General features: G+C 34.7%; 1 protein-coding gene across 4 annotated transcripts in view; it reads right to left on the bottom strand.

Moving 5' to 3' along the window:
- MED13L (mediator complex subunit 13L) overlaps positions 1-12,560 on the bottom strand; it is a 285,853-nt gene that overhangs the window by 246,268 nt on the left and 27,025 nt on the right. For 3 of the 4 annotated variants that reach the window (XM_015101659.4, XM_015101660.4, XM_060400794.1), the window contains exon 2: positions 6,328-6,565. In XM_015101659.4, coding sequence (XP_014957145.2) covers positions 6,328-6,565 — 238 coding nt within the window. Of the gene's footprint in view, positions 1-6,327; positions 6,566-12,560 lie in introns of those variants that run through there. The other variant, XM_060400796.1, reaches the window with a different exon arrangement.

The following is a 12,560-nucleotide window of genomic DNA, read 5'->3' as shown; positions in this document are numbered from 1 at the left end:
AGAAGCGCTTATATAATCATACAGTGAAAACTATTACTATTTTATAGTTTTTTAGCAAGCTAATTCTTTCAAAACAAAACACAGTGAAAACAAGGAATACTTACTTTACAACTACTCAGAACTAGCTACCATTTACCACTCGGTTCATGCTTTCCATCAAAGTGTTAGCTTCTTTTGAAACATAAATGTATTTTTCTATTATCCTCCACAAAGTAAAAGCAAATATGAAAATTAAAGTAACATTTACTTTTCAGATTCACTGAGTTAACAATCTCAAGAATTATTAATGCCATGTAATGAAATCTCCATATAAATGTTGATACATAAAATATTAATATTAGAGATCTAGAATGCTGTAAAATGGTATAATTCACTTGTTTTCAAAATCAGATTTATATACTTGAAGAATAAATAAATGCAAACAATGTGAAAAAAAGCTTTTTCAATCTAGCCAGAGATTAATTTTAATGAATCACAAATGAACTATCAATAATGACAAAACAGATATAAAAACAGAATGGAACGTCAGGGATCAGAAGAAATTTCTTTAGAAGAAATTTTCAAACTAAATGAAGTTTTACCTAATTTCATTCCTATTAATTTTATATGTAAAGCTGTCACTACGTTCAGAGAAAGCAATTCTTTTTCACTGCAACTGAGAATAAATCCATTTACAATGTTGACTAAAATTCATTTCATTTAGTCAAAGATAATCAGAAATCTCCAAAACCCAACTGACAATTCACACTGTTAAGATACACATACGTGGCAATACATTCCTGTGTAGACATACTTCATTGTCTATGATTTTATGAAAATTCAATGCCAATACTTCTCTTTTTAATATTCTAAGCAATAAGTGGCTATTAATTTTCAGAGTTTGGCTTGATCGCCATCATTTGCCTTTGTGAGCTCTTGAATGTTTTTCATCCTTTCTTCTCTCCTCTGCCTGACCCCATCTTTCTTATGACTTCAGAACAATCTTCATTTGAACTTGTAACTGCTTTTGTAAAAGCAGATGATTCAAGAAGTCTTCTGTTTTTAAACAGGCTCAAAGTCAGGTTCTTCCTCAAGCCAGAGTGAAAAGTTATAGGGGAAAATAACAATCACAGTCTCAAAGTTTAGCCCCAAACTTAACAGTTGCAAAAGTAGGAGGGCATCTTTACACTGGATATTTACACCTCACTGAGAATCAAAAACAGAAATAATAATGCCTTAACTAGGTTTCGATCTTCTCAGATTACCAAATAATTCAAAATTTCAAGTGTATTTACTATAAATCAATCTTCTGAAAGGATAAACCACGCTATGTTATAATTATTTAAGAGGTTTTTCATTCATTCATTCAACGAACGTTATTAAGCACATATACAGCTAATCTGTGTAAGATACTTCTGGACCAGGAGTTCTTTGGGTCAAGCCAACTCCAATCCCTAGAAGTCTGTGCTTGTTCTTTGTACGATTTTGGGACTCAAAGATTGCATGTCTTTCCCATTACTGACTAAGAGGCAATGAAATGACCAAACAATTGTGTTTATAAAATGATTCTGTTTGGTAGATAAGAAGTCAATTTAGCATAATATATTATTCTCTAAAAATCAGATTTGAAAAATGTGGGAAAAAACTTAGGCAAGCAAAAACAGCCAAGTTATAATAAAATAAAATTGGCAAAAACTATCAATATAAAGTTCAGTACATAGTCATTGGTATTTTTTAACTTAAATCTGTATCCTAAACTAAAAACATTTAATAACTCAATTCAGAATAAAATAATATATTACAATATTATGGTCTTCCTGCCCATATTCAACATCTTATATATAATCTTTCTAATTCTCTCTTTCTTGATCAGAAACCTTTAACAATTTCTCAAAATCTATCAGATTAAGTCCTTGCTTCAGTGAACTCCACACTATGGCCCACCTCCCCACCTTTTGTTTCCCCCAACTATCTCACTCATATTCCACGTTCTGGGCAAGCCTGCCTCTTCCACAGTTCATTCACTGCCCGAAGGCCCATGTATAGCAGCTACTTTCTCTGACTAGGGCAAATTCCATTGCAACCTATGTAACAGATGTATCCTGTAAGACACTGCAAGCCTCACGGCCTCTGGGCTTCAGGCCTATCTCCCTATTCTCTTTCCCTGAGGTTGCATCTGGTACTTCTTCGAGATCCCTAACTTAAACATTTGCAGCTTACTCCACTGTATCATCATTATGGACTCATTTAGCTGCTTCCCCAGTAAGACTGTGAGCTCCTTAAAGATGAGGATTCGTTTTTACACATCTAGGGCTGATCACAGCTCTTACCTAATAGAGACTGAATAAATAGACCAGAAACCAAGAAGGTTTCTCACTAGGACTTACAGTGTTCTTGTGAAAACTTTACAGAACCCTTATTTACGCATTAGTCCTAGAATTGAGGGCCTCCCTGGTGGCTCAGACGGTGAAGAATCCGCCTGCAATGCAGGATACCTGGGTTCAATTTCAATCCCTCGGCTGGGAAGATCCCCTGGAGGAGGAAGGACATGGCAACCCACTCCAGTATTCTTGCCTGGAGAATCCCATGGACAGAGCCTGGTGGGCTACAGTCCATGGGGTCACAAAGAGTTGGACACGACTGAGCGACTCAGCACAGCACACACCTGGAACTGAATGTTTGCTAATGTGGAAAACAGTCAATCTACTACATTTCTCTTATATACTTACAGTGTTCCCTGCATTATACATATTTGTATGCCTGTCTTATACCCTTTTCAGACTATAATTTATCAAGGGTAGAGATTTCAAAGCCTTATAATTGGACCTGTTGATACAGGTACTTAGAGATGGACACAAAGAAGGAAATACTTGTATATTCAGTATTCAGCCAGTGTCCTTCAATACTTCTATGTGCAGAAGGCAGTAAAGTTACAAATCTACATTACAGGGATCCAACAGAGTCAAATCTTAAAGTTCTGACCTCTTTATAACATAATTTAAGGTTTGTTATGAAATTCTGTTTACAGACTCACTCTAGACAAATTTCCTATGCGGAGGAACATCTTCACTGTTCTCTAATAGTTTACTATTCTTAGTTATCGACATTAACAAACTCAAAAATGATTACTTCAATCTAAAAGTATACTTTAAAAAACTAGTATTTGACAAACATCAGCAAATACTGAATGTTATACCACACAGACCAACTGCCAAAAATGTTTTCATTTTAATGTCTGAGTTAATTGCTGGTACTGCAGTAGCAGCAGTAGTTACAATTCTAGATTAGCTTGTTCTCTGTGCTGTTCTAAGTACTTAAACTTTTTTTTATTCTTGTAACCCAGTTTAGAGTGAGGAAACTGAAGCACGAATAAGGTAAATAACTAGACCAAAGATACAGAGCAAGCAAGTCAACAAGCAGGGATTCAAACCCAAGCCTCTGAACCACTATGCTATACAATATAAACAACTCCCTAAACAAGAGCCCAAAAGTGTTTATCCAAGTGACAGGGACCAGTTGGAAACGTGTCTTAGTCTTCTTATAGACTATTTCATAGGTATTTTAAGCATTTGAGCAAAAAATGTAATATAAAACTATGTGTATCCTATAGGATTGTTCTCCTTCTGCACATATTTAAATACAATGCTTTGTGACATTTCTTAGTAGCATGCTATTTGGGCTAAACTGTAAAAACAAAGGTAAATGCCTATAACATAACTAAAAAGCATTTTAAAGGACAGTAAAATGTCCCTTAAAAAAAGAGAATGCTACAAATAATGGTACCATTATCTTAATATTAAAGGATCCTGACAAAATTTATTTTAGCCAAAATGGCATCATTCTTACACATACTAGAGAATGAAACAGACTGCAAGTATCCTAAATGTGTATGACTACCATTACAGTATTTCCCTGGTATCCTTTTTCCATGATTGCTCTACATGTAATATTCTCCCTCACTTGAAACAAAGCAGTCTTTATGTCACTCATTTTTCTAATTAAGTTTCATATATTTCCTAATATTAGCTGAAACATGAAACTACTCTTTGCAACCACTTTTACCTACAGAAAAGATCATTTGCCTTGATCTAATAACTTTCACACATTCAATATATTAAAAAGAGTAGATGTACTTAATAAAGTTATGATTGTTTCATCACTCCAATACTTCCCTGGTGACATACCAAAAAATAAACAGTTTACACTGTTTTCAAACTCAATAGGGAAGAAAATTAAAAGGCAATCATTCTCAGGCGAAAACATTCATAAGACACCGTCAAGTGAAAAGGGCTGAGTTACAAAACAGTATGATACCACTTTCATTTATACATAGAAACATCAAACATTAAAACTCTGCTTTAGACTTCAGGATTCTTGGTTTTTTGTTCTCTTCCTTTGGCAGTTCTGTTTTCCTAATTTTCTAATTAAAGTGTAATATTTCTGTAATTTATAAAACTATCTAAAAGAATTTAATCTTAAATATTTACCGCAAAAAAACCACTTAAAACATGAACAAATGTACATAGGCAATCTATAGCAACTATAAAATATTCAAACAGGCTACATCTTTTCATTAACACAGTAACAAAATCCATGAGAAATAACACAGTAACTTAGTAAGTTATTTCTAAAAACACTGACCATGTGCCTTTTTGGTATGGATAAATAACTTTATACATCAACTAAATAAGCCTAAATAACAGTTGGGTTTGGTTTCATCTTCATTATAAAATGATTATTTGTGTTGCTAACAGTAAAGACCAGACCAAAAAGTTAAGACATAAAGGATCAACAGGGAAAAAGAAAGAGAGTGAGACTGAGTCAGAAACAATCACGGAAAATGAAGGGGAAAGAAACGGGAAAAAAAAAAAAAGCTGTATTATTCCTCTACCACGTGTGCAAAATACTGTGAAAGAAGAAAAAGATATGCTTTGATACTTAAATGGATAAATATAAATGCTATCTTTTAGGAGGTATCTTATTTTAAAAACTCTGATTAAACAGAAACCAGATGTTTAAAACTAATTTTACCTTGAGTTCACTGCAAACTACATGTAATAGCTTTGAGATGTATATAATTCTGAGACTTTGCTGACTAACCAGCTAGGTAAGCAATCTTACCCAGAATAGATTCTTATATATATATAAACCAAATACTCTAAAAAACTGTGGAAGAAAGGTTTGAGCTGAACAAATGGACCATAAACTAAACAGCTCAATTAGTCCACTGTGGTTTACTGCCCTCTGGCTGTTGTGGCAGGAGATATCACAGATTAAAAAAAGTGGCTGTAAAGAAAAGCCAGGAAGGTGTCAAGCAGAAGTTGGCAGGAAATCCTTTAGGGAAATTTAGATGCTTTAAAATAGATCCTCAGATACATTAAAGATAGTTTTACTCCTTCCTATAAAAAAAATTAAATATACGTACTAACAAAACATTTCAAACACTAACTGAAATTTTTCAACCACAAATTAATAAGAGTGATTTAGACACTATAAATGTTGGTTCTAGGAGACTAAGTCAAAAAGAGTTAATGGCCTATCCAAACGAAAAATCAGAATTAGCCCTGATTTAGAAAACTTCTTTAGCATACTAGATGAAAACATTTAAGGAAAGAGGTAAAAACGTTTTTATAAGAAATTCAGAGAATATCAATAAAATTTCCTCTGGTTAGAAATTGGTGGTAAATACAAAAAGTATCAATAGTTCAGAAAAATCAAAGTCTTATATTAATTCAAAATTTCCAGATATCAGAGGTAATCTGAAGTTAAACATTAGGCAGCATTAGAGCAAATAATTCCTGGAATCACCTACTTACATAAAAAGCAGGAACAAAACACAGGAAAACTTGCTACAAAACCAGAGTAGATTCTTTACATGAATCTTTCTTCAAATATACTATGCAATGACACCTCATAATTCTGTCCAATAAGGCTTGCACTAAGTTCCTATTATCACTTTACAATTTTCCACCAGAGTTCAGCTGGCAAAAACCATAACAGCAAGAGTCCAAAAAGAAAAAAAATAATAATTCTTTTCATTTCACTGACTTGCTAATAACTCACATTTCACTATCATTTTAATACAGTAGATCTTAGCCTCAATTCCAACCCAAACACCCAGGGGACACTATAATAGAGTGGCTCTCAAGGTACTGTATGAATGGGAAAGAATCTGAATAAAACAGGGGTGGAAAGAAGAGGGGTTAGAGTAAGGAGGTTCCTTTGACACAAATCCATTAAACACTTGGATTTTTCTTCTCAGCAAGTCTTTATAACCTTTTCAGAATATACCACTATTCAAAACATATATAATGCAAATAATTTTTAAGGAAAAAAAAAAAAACTTACCCTGTAGTTCATGATGTATTACACCCACTAGGTTGGGTTCGTCTCCCCACCAGAATATCCATAACTCTTTGCAATCTGGTTTGACATCACGGCGCCATACACACAGCAAGTTGGCTTGGAGACAGCGGATGAAACTTAACAGGATTGGATCATCTTGGGCTGGGGCTGAAATTATGGGTCCACAGTCCCCGTGCCCTCCAAAATTGTACCTACGCCATTTGATTCCTGTTAGTTCAGCCTGGAAAAAGAAAATTACAATTTTGACTGTTTTCTTCACATAAAAACACTAAAAACAGGCTTCAATACAGAAAAATAAATCTGCTAAAAATAAATATTTACAGTACACCTCATTACCATAAGATTTCTTCCACTGAAGAATTTCTGTCAATCCTTGATTTTTTTAAAGGGGGTAAAAAGTTCATTTCTTCCTATCAAGATTTCTACATATATTATATATCAAAATACAGCAAAAAAGTAATCATTTCCTGTTGAACCATTTTTTACCTATTATTTACTATAAAGTCCCTATACTTATTGCTTAGAATACTTTCTATATTATTATTCCTTATTTAACTCATAAATTATATTTAGAAGTCAAGTAAGAATCTGTAGAACTGAAATAATTTCTTTCAAAGAATTTCCTCAATTTCATCCCATCCAGAAACTCTAGTTTAAATCTTTTTTAATTGGAGAAATACAATGCAGTAACATAGTACTTCATTATGAAAGCCAAAATAACCTGCTAATAAACTAATGGAATGTTATCGGCAATTTATTCCTGCTATTTAGTGTGTGGCATACAGAAAAGCTTTCCTTCTATAACAGTTCCCTAGTGTACTTTGGTCTTCTGTTTTCTAAACAAATTTTAAAACACAGTAACTTTAACTCAGCTGAGAGCAGATCCTCTATCTTTGATCTGTCTTGTGAATTTGTATTCTAAAATTTCTTAAGTATTAGGTTTAAAAAGAACTAAGTTTCAAGGATGTTTCAACACAAAAGTTGAATTCCTTACTTGACTAGGAACTACAACTATGTATTCAAAACTGATAGTAAAACTTATTCATAACATAACTCTGTACCAAAGAGTCCATGTATCCCTTGCATTTAACCCTTACTCACTCATATTCCCCTTCCTCACACCACTCACAACCACCAAGTTAGTAATTTTTGTCAAGAAGTTGCTTTTCGAAAAACAAGCACCGCAGGTGAGAAAAATAACTGTTACCTTCAACTAACATAACTAAAACAAGCTGAAGTCCTAAAACAATCACTATAATGAACATCTCCAAGAAAAAATTATCAGTTTTCTTCAATCCCCAAAAAAGCTTCACTAAAAGAAAAAAAAAAAGATTCCAAAAAGACAAACATCCAAACTAGAACTGTCTGAAATTCACTAATTTTTCCTTTCACAGTATGAGATGCGGAAATCTCATCTTTAATGAAAATTCTCAGTAAAACCTGGTATTGGCATCATTTAGGCTTTCTCTTTGGACCACTTGGGTTTTCCTCCAACTAAATATACCTGGCCAAGGAAAAGGTTCAAACAAAAAAGTAAACTAATCACACAAGAAAAAATTATTTTCCATTATCATATGAGAAATAATTATCAGCATCATACTTTCCTGTTTTTCTGTATATAAACATTTTTTCAAATCCTTTTTCATTTACTATAAATATTTTTTATATTACTAATCACCATTCAAAAATAATTAATATTTTCATACTATTCACTGCTTGGAGAAAACAATTTATTCAATAACTGGACAGTCTTCATTTTTCTATTATAATTATTATAACTGGCGAACATCCTTGAACATTATTTTCCTCAATTATTTCCTTAGGAGAGATTGTTTGATGCGGAATTACCAAAGACTACAAATATTTTAGTCTTTGGCAAACTCACAAAAGGATGCTACCATATGCTTTTCAGTAGTCTCATCAACACAAATAACCTCCTTCCCAATGGCCTATTTTTAAAAATTCCTATCAGTTTAATAAAATGGTATGTCCTTGTACTAACTGGTAGTCCTCATTCCACTTAGAGAAATCATCATGTACTTGATCTGATTGGAGCCAGTTTTCCTGGGTTTGACTTCCAGCTCTGTACTTATTAGCTGGAGGTAGAAGTACCCAGAGCAAATCATTTAATCTTGGTCTCTCAGTTCCCTTACAAGTAAAATGAGAATAATGGTATTCAGAATTGATTAAATGAGTTAGTATACACAGGCAGCGCTTAGGCCAGTGCCTGGCACAGGGCCAAACGCATAAGCGATACTGCTGTCTTACTAGCACAGCTGTGCTGCTTCCCTTTAGGTGTGTTTTCTATCACATAGATTTTTTCTTCAAATAAAAGCAATATGTATGTATCTGTTTATGTCTTAATCAGAAAGCCTAAGATCAAGTTTTAAATATGTATCAAAGAAGGTATTTAAATAAAAAGACTAAGTGGGAGCAACTGAAATCAGAAAAGTAGAAGACTTGTTCAATCACTCAGTCGTGTCCAACTCTGTGACCCCATGGGCTGTAGCCAGCCAGGCTCCCTTGTCCATGGGATTTGGGGGTTGCCGAAAATTTCCTCTTCCAGGGGATCTTCCCAACACAGTGACTGAACCTGCATCTCCTGCACTGCAGGCAGATTCTTCCCACTAGAAGACTAACTTCTCTTTCATCACTAAACAAGCATTCTACGCCCAAGGATCCTGAGGAAGTGAGGGGAGAGGGAGGTAAGGCGGGGAATGAAAATATACCAATGAATGCGAACCACTCAACAGTCCATGGGGTCACAGAGAGTCGGACACAACTGACAGACTAACACTAATGTTTACACTAACCGTATTTAAAAGGAGAAAATTTAAATATATCAGCTATTTAAACATCAGGTGAGTCAGTTCCCAAGAAAATCTATGAACCGCAATCTACTCACAAGAATACTTTCACCTGTAACATCCAATATGGCTCAGCAGACAAAACTATTTGGCTTTGCTTCAGGAGAATGGCTTCCTAATCCCAGCACGTCCACTAACTTCCTATCAGTGCTTCTATGGTCTCAGTGGTAAAAGAGAGCCGCTGCCACCTGCTCTCTGTCTTTATGGGGCTGTTCCAGCAAGTGACATAATACAAATGCAAGTGGCATTACTTCAAAGCTACAAACTTAATCTCTTTATAACTAATTCAGCCAGAAGTACTAAAAATGTCCAGTCATTTTAAAACAATTTATCCCTTTACCTTAAAGCTAAATATCACTATACCAATCTTCACTGGAAAATATAACAATGAAACACCATTAAAGCCTATCATATATCTGAGTATAAAATGAATGTTCAAAGATTTAGCTTTACATTTTGAATTAGTATTTGATAAGAGGAAAAATGATTGAAACACTTTGTCCATGAAAAAAAATTTTATCATGGATATATATTCAATTACACTATTAAAATGTTCTTATATGCCACGATCATGTTTATAGTTAAAAATCAATTACACAAAGGTCTGTTGACCTAATTTCTGACAATTTCTGACCCAATTTCTCATATCTCCAAGACTCAATATTCTTGAGGCAATCCTTTAAAATGTTTCTAGATGCAAATTATCCCCAAAATGCAACTATTTCTCACTGTCAAAGATAAACAATCCATATTTATACTTAAGATTGTTACTGTTCAGTCGCTAAGTCGTGTCCAACTCTTGTGACCCCATGGACTATAGCCCACCAGGCTCCTCTGTCAACAGAATTTTCCAGGCAAGAGTACTGCTGTGGGTTGCGTACTGCTGTGGGTTGCTATTTCCTTCTCCAGGGGATCTTCCCGCCCCAGGGATCAAACCTGCATCTCCTGCGTTGGCAGGTGGATTCTTTACCACTGAGCCACCAGGGAAGCCCTAAGCTTAAGATTATATAGCTTTAAAAATATAGAATCAAAGGTACAAATAGTATTTTTATTCATCACCTACTTAATACCAGGCACCACAACAGGGTCTTCACATAGAATTTCTAACATGAGGCACCCTAATAGGCTTCATATGTAATCTCTACATATGAAGCTTTCATATGTAATTTCTAATCTTGGCCAACAGCTAAAGAAATTAGTAGTCAGAAAAATTAAATAACTCTTCCATAACCACACAGGTAGCAACTGGCAAATCCGAAACATAACTGAACTTAAAGCATAAATTCTTTCTACTCTGCCATGATGTTTCATAGGGCTAATTGTAACAAGTAGCCTTAGAGGATTATAAAATAGTACAAAGAAACTGTCATAAACTCAATTTAGCAATGACAAGATCTCATGGCCATACTTTCTAATTTAAGAAAGTTCATGAATCTTTCTTCACTCTTCCTGAGTTATTAAGAAAACTAGTATTAAGACTGCTCACTACACCATCCCATAAATAGAAGAGATTAATTTCACTCAGATAATTACATACTCCTTCATGTACATGTTACCACTGTAAGACCATAACCACACAAGCTAATTCTTAGGGTATGTATAACAAACCAAGAAAATAACTACTCTAATAGTAACAGAGACTGGAGGGAAGTTTCCTCAGCAATGGCTAGTATCAGCTGCATGGGTAGTAGTCAAGGTCCTTGGGGAACTGAACTTAACCAGAAGAGACTCTTCTAGCCAAAACAGCAGCTCAATTCAGAACGGTTCTAACTAAATTGCAACAGAGTCAGGATAAATGTATTTTCTTATGACATGAACATATTTAAATTTATATTGCTTCTTAACATCCTACTCTTTAGGTACTCATGTAAGAAGTGAGCTGATAAATTTTCCCACTGAAGGTCACTTATTTGCACTGACCCACTGCAATCAGATCCCTTGTGAGACCAGCATACATCAATACTTGCAAAGTGGCTCTCCAAAGTTAAAAACTGTATTCAGAGGCCATGGAATGGAGTAAAACTAATGTAACTTGATAATGAACCCCGGGTATATTATGGAAAGAACACTGGCTGCAGGTCAGGAGACCGAGGCTCTAGTACTAGTTTTTTAACTATTTACCTAAATGGTATCAGGAAATCTCCATCTCAGGGCACCTTGGCTTCCCGACCTGTAAGGTGATATGGTTGACCTAGATACTATAAAGAGCTCACGTCTCCTGACCCAAGCTAATTACATCCCACTCACAAAGGCGATTTGTAAATGAAACTGACCCTCATTAGAGACATTTGAATTTTCAAGAAATAGTTAAAATAAAGATATCTCAAACTATAGAACAAGCAGCTTAATATCAATCCTTGGCAGGATTCTAGGACGATCTGTAGAAAAGGCAGATGTGATCATTTGGGACTAACGTGAGTACATGAGGAAATTTCAAGTCTGCCTCACAGCACTTCCTCCTGTGATAGGGTTACTACGCTAGCAGATCAGAAAAATACAGCTAACAAACATATTAAGTCACCTCTCAACTGAGTCAAAGGAAAGAAAAAAGTTAGGATAATAGAAAACGTCTGTTAAAACATAACTAATCAGCTCCAGGTAAAGATGGCAGAACAAATACACACATCTGCTTTTGCTCGCTCTTAAATCCCTCAAAAAATCCAGTAAAGAAGTTTGTTTCTTTGTTTTGTTCCCTTAAATCATAAAATCACAATAGTAGGTAGCAGAGATGAGAGCATCCAGATTTTTAAAGGTAAGAAGCCAATGCTCAAGAGGTCAGGAGCCTTATAATACCTAAGAAAACTGAATCTGGGCTGTGGAGAAAGCAAAGCTACAACCCAATTTATAAAGAATGATAAACACAGGTACAGTCATCCCTCAGTATCCATGGGGGATTGGTTCCAGGACACTCCACAAACTGTCAAAATCTGTGGGTGCTCAAGTAGTTTAAATAAATGGTGTAGAATTTGCATTTAACTTATGCATATCATTATCAAAGAACTAAAAGGGCTTTTAGAAACTTTAAAACAATGATGCCAGAAATGATAAAACATGCAGAGAAGGGCTGGAAGATAAAGTTTCTCCCAGAAAGTAAAGCAAATAAAAATGAATAAATAAATAAAAACAGGAGGGTGGGGGGAGATAAAACTAGAGGATCAGCCCAGGAAGTTCAAAACCAAATAAAAGAGCTTTCAGAAAGGGAAAACACAGAAAATGAAAAAGTGGAAATGACCAATAAAATGATTCATGAAAATTTTGAGGGGTGAAGAGGTAAGGGTGGGGACAAAGGAAGAATGCAAATTTACAGATTGAAAGGGACTCACAGAAAGCATATCACTGTAAACTTTC

This window comes from Ovis aries, chromosome 17, assembly GCF_016772045.2.
Source record: "Ovis aries strain OAR_USU_Benz2616 breed Rambouillet chromosome 17, ARS-UI_Ramb_v3.0, whole genome shotgun sequence".
NCBI classification, from domain to species: domain Eukaryota; kingdom Metazoa; phylum Chordata; class Mammalia; order Artiodactyla; family Bovidae; genus Ovis; species Ovis aries.
This window is presented reverse-complemented; position numbering and strand designations above follow the sequence as displayed.